Source organism: Podarcis tiliguerta, assembly GCF_965153285.1.
Source record: "Podarcis tiliguerta genome assembly, chromosome: 6".
Taxonomy (NCBI): domain Eukaryota; kingdom Metazoa; phylum Chordata; class Lepidosauria; order Squamata; family Lacertidae; genus Podarcis; species Podarcis tiliguerta.
Window position 1 is genome coordinate 85180568 of NC_139539.1, and position 12576 is coordinate 85193143.

Consider the following 12576-nt stretch of genomic DNA (forward strand, 5'->3'; position numbering starts at 1 on the left):
TAGCTCATTTTCACTGAATTCTGTATTTCTGGGGTTGTGGGGGCAGAGGATTTTTAAGGAAGCAACATGTCCTTTTGTAATTCCGCTTCGACAAAAAATCTGTCCTTTTCCATGCTTCCGCTTTGCTGATAATGAAATGAAACGAAGTTCATTGCAGCAAACAGGGGGTGGACTTTGGCCTTTCAGATTTCAGCGGCGCCCTGTGTGATTCCAAAATTTGGCGCCTTTCGTTCTGTTCAATTCACTGTGTCATAATTGCGACACCCTGCCCTGCAGCCCACCCCCCACCCCCCGGCTCTGCGCCCTGTGCAGCAGAATCAGTCATTGTGCCCTATATCTTTTTTCTTCCTTGTTTAAAAGGTTGACTTCCTTCCCCCTCTTTTGGCAGTTCCTTAAATTTATTTTTCAATATCTTCTGCATATCCAAATTCATTTAATTTGCTCATTTATTCATCTACTTTAAATATATACTCCTATGAAACTGCAGGTTATTACAATAATCCTGCCAATGTTTTTATCCGTTTGCAATTTATCTGTAAATATTCAAGAAACCATTTCCATTTGTTTATAAAAAGTTTGTTGTCTTGATTTCTTACCCTTCCAGTAAGTTTCACCATTTCTGCATATTCCATAAGTTTTTGTTTCCCTTCTTCCTTTGCTGGGACTTCTGCTTCTTTCCATTTTGGGGCAAGTAGAATTCTTGCTGCTGTAGTAGCATACATTCATAAATTTCTATACAATTTAGGTAGTTCTGTTCCTATAATTCCCAAAAGAAAAGCTTCTGGCTTTTTTTTACAAAGATTTATTTTGAACATCCTTTTCAATTCATTATACATCATTTCCCAGTAAGCTTTATCCTTACTACAAGACCACCACATTTGATAAAAAGAACCTTCTTTCTCTTTAAATTTCTAGCACTTGTTTGATTTAGATTTACACATTTTTGCCAGTGTTAGATACCAACAATATATCATTTTCATATAATTTTCTCTTAAACCATAATATGCTGTAAATTTTATATGCATATTCCACGGTGCCCTATATCCACCTCTGCAGCAAATGGATGAGTGAAAGGGCTAGAAATGATTCGCTACAGAGTTTGGGGTTACAAATGCCTTTTTCTAAATGTATATTTCTTTGTTACAAGGTGACGGGAGCGCAGGCGCAGCAGAGTCTACGTTTTCTCAGGAAAGCCCGAGGGAACAGCAACCAACATCTGCTTCGGAGAGACAGACACCACGGCCACCTCGACCTCATCCCTTGCCCCCGCGGCTGACTATTCACGCTATTCCTGCTCCACCGCAGGAGCTGGGACCACCAGTACAGGTATGGAAACCACTTTGACGCTGAATTTTATTTTGTGCATTTGGCAAACTGTTCTTAGGTGGATCCTCTTCAGCTGAAATAGGAGCATCTGTGGTGTTTATAAATTGCCGTACCTGGATGTGTTTTATCTTGCCCTTAAATCTGGTAGTCGCTTTGTGCAGAAAGAGCAGTACAGTGGTACCTCGGGTTACATGCGCTTCAGGTTACAGACGCTTCAGGTTACAGACTCCGCTAACCCAGAAATAGTACCTCGGGTTAAGAACTTTGCTTCAGGATGAGAACAGAAATTGTGCTCCGGCAGTGCAGCAGCAGCAGGAGGCCCTATTATCTAAAGTAGTGTTTCAGGTTAAATACATTTTCAGGTTAAGAACGGACCTCTGGAACAAATTAAGTTCTTAACCCGAGGTACCACTGTACAAGTGTTCAGGAATGCAGCAGCAGCAACAACAACAACAAATAATAATAATAATAATAATAATAATAATAATAATAGCAATAGTAATAATAATTTTTATTATTTATATCCCGCCCATCTGACTAGGTCTCCCCAGCCACTCTGGGCGGCTCCCAACAGAATATTAAAAACAGGATAAAGCATCAAACATTAAAAACTTCCCTAAAGAGGGCTGCCTTCAGATGTCTTCTAAAAGTCAGATAGTTGTTTTATTTCCTTGACGTCTGATGGGACGGCGTTCCACAGGGTGGGTGCCACTGCCGAGAAGGCCCCCTGCCTAGTGGTGGGTGGGTATTTTGAAATTGTAACCTGTTTAAGCTAAAAACAAAAACAAAACTCAGCAAGAACAGCATCTAAGAAACCTCATAGCATTTTCTTCACAGTGGCAGGAGCAATGGTCTTTATTCTTTTCTTTAAAAAAAAAAATCAGTCCAAGACAATTGGTTATATAAGTGAACGGTAATAATTTTTAGTGTTGTTGCTGTTTATAAAATAAGCTATCTTTTGTTTTAGAAGTATTGCAGTTACTTGCCCAGAGTCCTAGATTCTCTTTGCAAATGCCTTTGCATCTCCTAAGAGGAAGGTGCCATTTGACTGCTGGGATGGCTCAGCCAGTAGAACATGAGACTCTTAATCTCAGGGTTGTGGGTTTGGGCAAAAGATTCCTGCATTACAGGGTTGTTGGACTAGGTGACTCTTGTGGTCCCTTCCAACTCTACAATTCTACTCTATAAGAATGAAAGCAAACCAGGGCATGTTTGCCTGCCGTGTTTTTCCTTTTCATGGTCTATGATGGTGAGCTGTTCTACCACTCCTGATTGTTTTTATGTGGTGCCATCAGTATACTCTGGGACGTGGGTGGCACTGTGGGTTAAACCACAGAGCCTAGGACTTGCCGATCAGAAGGTCGGCGGGTCGAATCCCCTCGGCGGGGTGAGCTCCCATTGCTCAGTCCCTGCTCCTGCCAACCTAGCAGTTCGAAAGCACGTCAAAGTGCAAGTAGATAAATAGGTACCGCTCTGGCGGGAAGGTATATGGCGTTTCCGTGCGCTGCTCTGGTTCGCCAGAAGCGGCTTAGTCATGCTGGCCACATGACCCATGTGGTACGCCGGCTCCCTCGGCCAATAAAGCGAGATGAGCACCGCAACCCCAAAGTCGTCCGCGACTTGGCTTAATGGTCAGGGGTCCCTTTACCTTTACTATTGGTATACTCAGTTTAAGGGGGGTGGTCATCAAAGGGGAATTTCAAGGAGCCAGCTATTAAGAGCTTGGGGTGTATTTAGCCAGTGGCCCTGCGGGTTCCACCTAAATGTGTACTAAAGCATTTGACATATTCTTGGACATACAGAGAATCCCAATGCCGCGGAGGCAGTCTGTAGGACGTGGACTTCAGCTAACCCCTGGCATAGGTGGCATGGTAAGTAGTACAGTTTCTAAACATTTTCTGCTGTGGGTACAATTGAAACGTCAGTTAATCAAGATTGTGTGGTGAACTGTTTCTATTATATGCAGGGAGCATTTTAGAGAGAACTGAGTAACCACATGGTAGCCTCCTGCCCTCAACAGAGCATTTTATTCAAATTAATAATCCAATTATTATTGTTTGATTTAGATTTACACATTTTTGCCTCCTAAAAAAGCAGAATGTTTCTACAATAATGTGTTTGCCTCTTCAGCACAAAGTCTTGCACCTTTTCTTTGGAACACTGTCCTTGAAAGTACTTGTCAGTTGAATTTCCACGTTTCGGTTATTCTTCAGAATATGGATTGGTCATATATACAGAAATTGGACGTCATTTTATTACACCAAGCGAGATACTAAGAGGGAATGGCTGTTTAAAAATGTGTAGCAATAGGAATACAGTCATACCTTGGATCCCAAACGCCTTGGTACTCGGACGTTTTGGCTCCCAAACGCCGCAGACCCGGAAGTGAGTGTTCCGGTTTGCGAACGTTCTTTGGAACCCAAACGTTCCGACGGGGCTTCCGATTGGCTGGAGGAGCCTCCTACAGCCAATCAGAAGCCGCGCTTTGGTTTCCGAACGTTTTGGAAGTCGAAGGGACTTCCGGAACGGATACCGTTCGACTTCTAAGGTACTACTGTGGTTGTTGAGTTCGCTTGTCATTTTAATGTCTTCTTCTTCAGCAGCAACACTTTTTTGATGATGAGGACAGGACCGTTCCAAGCACCCCAACGTTGGTGGTACCTCATCGTACAGATGGATTTGCAGAAGCGATTCAGTAAGTGGCACCTTCAGTTACATAGTAGTGATGAGCTATGTAAGTCAAAATACCAAAAGAATTCCTGCCAGGGGCCTGGCCAGCAATTTTCTCTAACCATTCTTGGGCAGCTATACTCTGTTTCCACAGCACAATACTTAATTTCACTTAATTTTGACATTTTAGTGTATTTTTGGTCTCTGTGGAAGCCGCCCAGAGTGGCTAGGGAAACCCAGCCAGATGGGCGGGGTACAAATAATTTATTATTATTATTATTATTATTATTATTATTATTATTATTATGTTTTGAAATAAATGCTGCATGACCTCCTGTCATTGGATAATAGTATTATTGAAATGTGCGGTGAAGGAGTATGGAAAATTTGAAGGTTAAAAGATGTAAAACTAAAGGTCTAATACATTAAGATATTAAGATAAAGATTAAGATACATTAAGATATTAAGACAAAGATCAAGATCAAGATAAGATAGAGGGAAGGGATTTGCTGATTAAATATTTGAACTGGAATACAGCGAGGGGAGGTGTGGGGAAGTCTGGGAAATAAGCAAATGCAAGGAATATTATGAAAATGGAATTGTTTTTATTTGTTTTTCTTTTTGTATTTTTGTATTTTTCTTTTCTTTTTTTTTCTATGTAAAAGTCTTAATAAAAATATTATTAAAAAAAAATAGTATTATTGAAATGTTTATAAATTCTCGGCATCTCTCCTTTTTTGAAGGATATGCATAAATTGTTTACTCAGTCAGCAAATGTTGGCCCTTACCTGTAGGAAAACTCATATGGAAACACATCACAGAAGTGGGTTTTCTGCTCCAGCAAACCACTTCTGTGCGGTTCCTTTGTTTGTTCCTTTTCTTCTTCCCCATTTATCCCGCTAAGGGGCAGCAAACTTATGATTGATAAACTGACTGTAACTTTTATTCTAGCTCCCCTCAGGTGGCTGGAGTTCCTAGATTCAGGTTTGGACCTATTGAAGATATGCCACAAACCTCCGGCCAGTCAGATCTCGGTCAGCTTGCATCGCAAGGAGGTACAGATATTCAGTCCTGTCTTTCTGTTTTATATTCAGTGGAGTTCTGGTTTGGTCCTTTGGTCCTTTTTTGTCTTTAAATTCCATTTTACAAGCAGAAAGTGAGTGCAAATTGTCTCTACTTCTTGCTTTTTTTGTATGAAAGGGACACTATGCACTTTGAATCTTAATCATGCAACTTGGGTTTGCTGTGCCTGCTTGTGAGGGAGGAAAATCACCTTAAAACTCTACTCAAGAAGCACAGAACTAGCTGGGAGATTCTTTGGTACCTGGCCAGTACCATATAAAAAACAAACTGGTTCAGGTGATTCATTACTTTAGTGGCTAGATATTATTCTGTTGAAGCTCCCTCAGTTTGTTGTTGTTCAGTTGTTTAGTCGTGTCCGAGTCTTCGTGACCCCATGGACCAGAGCACGCCAGGCACTCCTCTCTTCCACTGCCTCCTGTAGTTTGGTCAAACTCACGTTTGTAGCTTCGAGAAGACTGTCCAACCATCTCGTCCTCTGTCGTCCCCTTCTCCTTGTGCCCTCCATCTTTCCCAACATCTGAGTCTTTTCCAGGGAGTCTTCTCCTCTCATGAGGTGGCCAAAGTATTGGAGCCTTAGCTTCAGGATCTGTCCTTCCAGTGAGCACTCAGGGCCGATTTCCTTCAGAATGGATAGGTTTGGTCTTCTTGCAGTCCATGGGACTCTTAAGAGTCTCCTCCAGCACCGCAATTCAAAAGCATCAATTCTTCGGCAATCAGTCTTCTTTGTGGTCCAGCTCTCACTTCCAGACACCACTACTGGGATGCTCAATTTAACTTCTCTCAAATTGCTTGCAGGTTTAGGAATGTATGAAACACCACTCTTCCTTGCCCACGAAGAAGAATCGGGAGGTCGCAGTGTCCCAACAACTCCACTTCAGGTTGCGGCACCTGGTGAGTTTGGGGGATTTCCCTCATATCTTGATTCTACAGTTTTGAGCATATAATGGTTGATAACATGGGTACTCTCTTGTTCTGATAGTCTTCCTGAAATTGCAGCTCTAATGGGAACTGATCAGGTTGGTTGGTTGGTTGGTTTTACTGTACAGCTGCTTATTTAAGAAATGCATATACAATGGTACCTCAGGTTACAGGTGCTTCAGGTTACATACGCTTCAGGTTACAGACTCCGCTAACCCAGAAATAGTACCTCAGGTTAAGAACTTTGCTTCAGGATGAGAACAGAAATCTCACGGCAGCAGCAGGCGGCCCCATTAGCTAAAGTGGTGCTTCAGGTTAAGAACAGTTTCAGGTTAAGAACGGACCTCTGGAACTAATTAAGTATGTAACTAGAGGTACCACTGTAGTTAACGCTTTTAACTTCCTCCTAAAAATGCCTTTTGTGTGGTTCCCAGGTAAGAGTTCAGGGCCAGCCCTCTTGCAAGAAATTGGTTGTAGGCAGGGAGGCAAGAATTCATAATGCAACACTCACAATATAAAGCAGAGTTAGCCAACACCACACTCTTCAGATGCTGGATTCCAGGTTTTAATGCTAGCCCCAGCTAGCACAGCCCAATGATCAGGGGTGATGGGAGTTGTACATATGGAGGGTGTCATGTTAGCTATGCCCGATGTTAAATGCAGGCAACTCCCAGTTTATGTGTGAGTTACTTTCCGAGGCACCTCACAGTTATGTGAAATTGTGCATTTTTGAAACAGCATTGGGGAAGCCCTCAAATATCCTCTAAACCTCTGGAAACCCTTTAAAAACCAGCAGCACTTACCAGATGCCCCACTCCACCACAATTGCTCTTTCTCTCAACCTCCTTTTTCAAAACTCCCAACTCTCCACAGGCCTCAACGGTCGATGCAAGGGCTCCTGCAATTGCACTTGGAAAGGCTCTTGGGATTGCTAGGCGCTGTTTTTTGCCCTTTCTGGGCTCTTTTAGGACTGTTTTCCATGTTTAAAGTCACTTCCAGGTTCGGCACGTGCTGTCACACGCCAATTGGACACACATAGATTGGTTGTTGCCTCTCTGTCAAATGGTCTGGAAGTGAGGAGGGGGACCCTGCAGAGGCTGAGTAGCATAAACAAAGGCCCACTTGCACCTCTGGTCTCATCAGAGCTTCCTCTGTCCTCGTTGATGTCCCCTTCGAGCTCCGGGGAGGGTCTCCTCATGAGCCACAAGGACTCTCCAGCGCTCTCCTGCCATTTCCAGGGTTGAATTAAATTACGAAAAAAATTCCCGGCACCACGCCTAAGTGGGGGGGGGGGGACACACCTGTATAACAAACTTGTCTACAAAGTATGATACCGTAGTAATAATAATACAGTGGTACCTCGGGTTAAGTACTTAATTTGTTCCAGAGGTCCGTTCTTAACCTGAAACTGTTCTTCATCTGAGGTACCACTTTAGCTAATGGAGCCTCTCGCTGCCACCGCGCAATTTCTGTTCTCATCCTGAGGTAAAGTTCTTAACCTGAGGTACTATTTCTGGGTTAGCGGAGTCTTTAACCTGAAGCATATGTAACCTGAAGCATATGTAACCCGAGGCACCACTGTATATGTAAAAATTGTCTTGAACAAAAAAAATCCTTGCCACACCCTCACCACCAGGGTAGTCTTTTTTTAAAAAACAACAATAAGAAAAATCCAAATGTGCGGTCACAGAACAATCTGAGAATGTGCTGAGAGCTTATGGCCACATGCTTAGATGCAAGGAAAGGATGAGAGGTTTCTAGGGATCAAAGACTCCAGTCTTCTCTGGGACTTTGGTTTCTCCCCACTTCCCAATATATTTCTCTCAAATCATGTTTCTATACATTATTCCACAATCCAAAACTGCCTCCCCCCACCTGCCCCCCACACAGACATAAAGTTCTACAAAGCCATACCTGCATGGAGCTTGAGGCTCCCAAACCCAAACACAGCCCACCAGCCCTATAATACTGTGACCTAACGGATCAGGCTATGGCAGGCTTTACAGCCAGGCCTGTACTAACGTGAAGTGTGCTAGTTGTGAAATACAACGTGTAATTTAAAAAAATTACGAAGATAAGTGTGTCCCACTTAAGGTTTGATTCATTCCAAAGCAAATGTGTTATTTCCCGTGTTCAGAATTTTGGGGGGTGGGCGACGTATCATCCAAGTGTTAGATGGTTCTAATTTATTCTCTAATCTTTGTTTCAAGTGTCTGTGTTTACTGAAAGCTCCGCTGCTGATGCTTCTGAACATGCTTCCCAGTCTGTCCCCATGGTTACAACATCCACTGGTAACTTGTCGACCACTTCAGAATCTGGTACAGGTGATGATGGTGATGAAGTTTTTGTAGAGGCAGAGTCAGAAGGGTAAGCTCAACCATTCAGTTAAGACGATTCTGCACGTTGTCTGGCTTGAATGTAACCTTATTGAAATGCCTTTCTCCGCATCAATATGTTATCTTTTTTTTAAAAAAATGCATTCAATATTTTTTGTCCTAAATGAAAGCCTCCAAATTAAGTCAAACTACGACCTAGGAGACTAGCTTTAAATCCTCACTGGTTATTGTAAGGGTAATGGAAATCATGTATGTAAAGCTTTTTGAACTACAGTGGAACCTTGGTTGTCGAATCCATTCTGGAAGTCCATTTGACTTCTAAAACGTTCGAAAACCAAGGCGCAGCTTCCGATTGGAGCAGGCGCCCCAGAAACAATAGCTGACAACTGCATCAGACATTTGGCTGCCAAAAAAGTTGAAAAACTGGAACACTTACTTTTGGGTTTTCAGCATTCAGGAGCCGAAATGTTACAGTACTAAGGCATTCAAGAACCAAGGTTCCACTGTACTATATAAATGTTGTGACTTTGTATGATGAACTGGTATTTCTGTTCCCTCATTTGCAAGGGGAGGTTTTAACTTCACATGTGAACTGCTTTCAGGCTGCAATTCTTAAATGGAGTTGCCAGGGCAAGAGAGATAATTTCTTCCATCTGTATTACATTACCTCATGGCATGATTCTCAAAAATGCAGTCAAAAAAGGCAGTCAAACTGGTCTTGTTTGATTTGGGTATCGTTTGGCATTAAAGATGTTAAAATGTATAGGCGGCTCAAATTGAGAAGTGTAAGAAACTATTTGGCAGCAATAGTAAGCAGTCAGAAACTTTTTTAAAAAAACACACACACCAAATATCATGTTTCTTTGGGTATTGCTAATACTTGGCAGCCATGCACTGCTTTTTTCATCAATAATGTGTGGTCTTCAGTGCTGTTGTTGATAGATGAGCTCAATAATTTCCCTGCCAAGCTTTCAGGCACAGATGCATTAGATAGAGCTTTTCTTTGGGAGCAGCAGCTCTTGCTAACATACCGTAAATATTTTTTGGGAGTTACACCGTGCTAGATTTTTATTGGGTGCAATTAATCTTGAACACCTTCGATATCATGAACACCAGCAAAATAGTTGGAGGAACAAATGTAACTGCAGAAAACCAGTAACAGAATATACCCAAGAGCAGACCTTTGAACGTTGCTGTGATTCCAACCTCACACACTGAAACCTTCATTCACCCCACTGAAAAAGCTGGAATGCCACACATTTTGTAAGACTCTAGTGTGAACAAGACACAGAACTTGGCATTTGGCTATGAAAATGAAAAGCTGAGGTTACACAGGTAGCAGGAGGCTCAGTTCTTAATGCCAGAGTCCTTATCAGTGAATCCCTTGTGGTGAACCTCTGTTCAAATGGTGTCCCACAAATTCTCCCTTCACATATACACCCCTGATATTTCCTAGTACATAGATACTAAATTTCTAGAGATTTCATCACTGAATCTTTGTCACCTTGTACCATTGCTAGTGGGACGCGGGTGGCGCTGTGGGTTAAAGCCTCAGCACCTAGGACTTGCCGATCGAAAGGTCGGCGGTTCGAATCCCCGTGGGGGGGGTGCGCTCCCGTTGCTCGGACCCAGCGCCTGCCAACCTAGCAGGTCGAAAGCACCCCCGGGTGCAAGTAGATAAATAGGGACCGCTTACCAGCAGGAGGGTAAACGGCGTTCCGTGTGCTGCGCTGGCTCGCCACATGCAGCTTGTCACGCTGGCCACGTGACCTGGAAGTGTCTTCGGACAGCACTGGCTCCTGGCCTTTAGAGTGAGATGAGCGCACAACCCTAGAGTCTGGCAAGACTGGCCCGTACGGGCAGGGGTACCTTTACCTTTACCTTTTACCATTGCTAGTTAGTGAGCACGAGGATTTAAGTATGATGTGCTTTCAGATTAAATAAAAGAGCTAGAAAGGGAGTTCACTTCTGCTCTTGGTCATGTCGAAACCTTTAACTGTGGAAAAAAGTTTGGAGATGGGGAACCCTGCTACACAATTTCCTGTGCCATCTTGAGGTTTTGACTAGCAAATTCATTGTGTGTCTCCCATTTTCCTTTAGAATTACTTCAGAGGTTGGTCTAGAAATAGACAGCCAGCAGGAAGAAGAATCATCTCAAGCTCCTGATGAGTCAGATCTCCCATCCACAAGTCAAGATCCTCCTTCTAGTTCATCTGCAGGTAGGGTTTGGTTCCATCAAATCTCAGTGGATCAGGGTTTCTCAAAAACTTGGGTCTCCAGCTGTTTTGGGACTACAGCTCCCATCATCCCTAGCTAGCAGGGTCAGTGGTCAGAGATAATGGAAATAGTAGTCCGAAAACAGGTGGAGACTCAAGTTTGGGAAACCCTAGTCTGGATAAAGTACTGTTGACCTTTCACTGATGGAGGGCTGCCAGATTAGGATAGTTAAAGCCCACAAGTTTGGTTCTTTTCTGTTTGATTTTCATATTTTCCTTGTCACTATTTTGTCTGCATCCATGGAGGAGAAATCATGGTCTGTTCAGTATGTGGAAGGAGGACATTCATCTGATCTTTCTAAGTGATGGAAAGGAGATCCAGATAAATTTTGTCTTCTCTGGTCTAAATATCAGTGTAGAACAGCCTAGGTCCTCAAACCTTTGACCAGTAATTCTCCATCCCTCTGACCAAGCAATGTGCTTATAATTTTAAGCAACACCAGGAGTCTTTTGCTTTCTATTTCTTTCAGTAAAAATCCTCAACACAGGCACCCGTGTGTGTTGTTGATTAATATGGAGTACAGCCAAACCCCGTTTGCACCCCCACCCTTGTTACACCCCATTTTGGGGCCACTTCCAGGTCCGCAGTGATGAGCATGTGGATGTCAATTGGATGCACATAAAACGGTCGCTGCTAGCCATTAGCTAGCTAGCAGCATGTAGAAGGTTGAGAGCCAATTTTTTACTTTTTCCAGTTAGATATTTTATTTGCCCTCACAGATTTGAAGTATAAAACCGATGTTAACAGATTGCATATTGAAAATCAGCCAAGATTACACTTAGCTTGCATGACAAAGTCAAATTACAGCCATGGCATTTTGTCCCATACTGTTTCCTTTTCAGACACAAGCAGTAATCATCCGAAACCTTTCCGGCGAGTTAGACTTCAGCCAACAACATTAAGAACTGGCCGTCAGTTTAACAGACAGAGGGGTAGGTGTCCTTCATCTCTTGCACAGATGTCTTAAACTCTATAGGATTGCAAATAAGTGTATGTATTGCATAGTATTGCAGCCACCAAAACATGCAAGGGGGCTTATAGACGTTGAATAATGAGGATTATTCACCCCAGAGACTTTACAATATATGTATCAGCTAAGGTACTTGATTGACTTAAAAGCAAAATAGCATAATTTAAAGTTGATCTGGTGCAATGTGGCGTTCTTATAAAGCAGTGGTTCTCAAAGGGTCTGGCGATGGGAAGTATGGCAGGAAGATTCAAGGGCAATCAAAGAAACATTTAAACTTTTCAGTGTAGTGTTGTATCAAAAGCATTATTATTATTTATTTGCATAATCTGGATAGATATCTTTTCAAAATGAGAGCAAGAGCATCAAGTGATACTGAGGACGATCCTAGTTGTGTTTTCCAATGTATTGCTTATCAATTAAAAATTAGGTGTGGCAAGAGCAAATTTTTATTCTGAAAGTGTGGCCCAGAGATTCAGGTTTGAGAACCGCCGTTATAAAGGGATGCGAGTGGCAGTAGCTAGCAACAAATAAATATAAGAAACTCCTCAGTTGAACTTAGATCTCAAAAAGAAATGAGAATCTGAAAGCTCATACTAAAGAAAAGAATTAACGATCTTGTCAGAGGCAGTGTATTAATTCCAAGTAATTAATTGTTAGTATCAATCTGCCAGTCAGTCCAAAGTGAACTGTTTCCGTAGCCATTAGGCAGGAGTAAATCTAGTTGTCATAACGATTTCAAGGAACTAGAAAGTACTTCCGGCACAGCCTTCTGTTTCTGAATTGGTTAAAATAGGTGTAAATACTAGATTATGTATGGAGTGCTTATTCCTTTTGGCTACAGGGATGCCATTCTGTACCCCCACATTACTCTCCCAAAAGACTTGTGGCGGGCAGGCTTCGAAAGAATCCTTTAAAACTGATATTAACGTAGTTAATAGCTAATAGCAGTTAATTGAAACAAAAGTGTATATTAATACTCTTCCTTTCCCTTTGCAG

General features: G+C 42.4%; 1 protein-coding gene across 2 annotated transcripts in view; it reads left to right on the plus strand.

Annotated features, from left to right (window-relative positions):
• The window catches only part of TPR (translocated promoter region, nuclear basket protein), a 60131-nt gene that overhangs the window by 47329 nt on the left and 226 nt on the right, over positions 1-12576 (plus strand). Inside the window, exons 42-49 of one of the 2 annotated variants that reach the window (XM_083445255.1) lie at positions 1148-1326; positions 3129-3197; positions 3927-4021; positions 4948-5051; positions 5875-5970; positions 8208-8364; positions 10434-10552; positions 11453-11542. In XM_083445255.1, the coding sequence (XP_083301381.1) occupies positions 1148-1326; positions 3129-3197; positions 3927-4021; positions 4948-5051; positions 5875-5970; positions 8208-8364; positions 10434-10552; positions 11453-11542 (909 nt within the window). The remainder of the gene's footprint in view (positions 1-1147; positions 1327-3128; positions 3198-3926; positions 4022-4947; positions 5052-5874; positions 5971-8207; positions 8365-10433; positions 10553-11452; positions 11543-12576) is intronic. The other variant, XM_083445256.1, reaches the window with a different exon arrangement.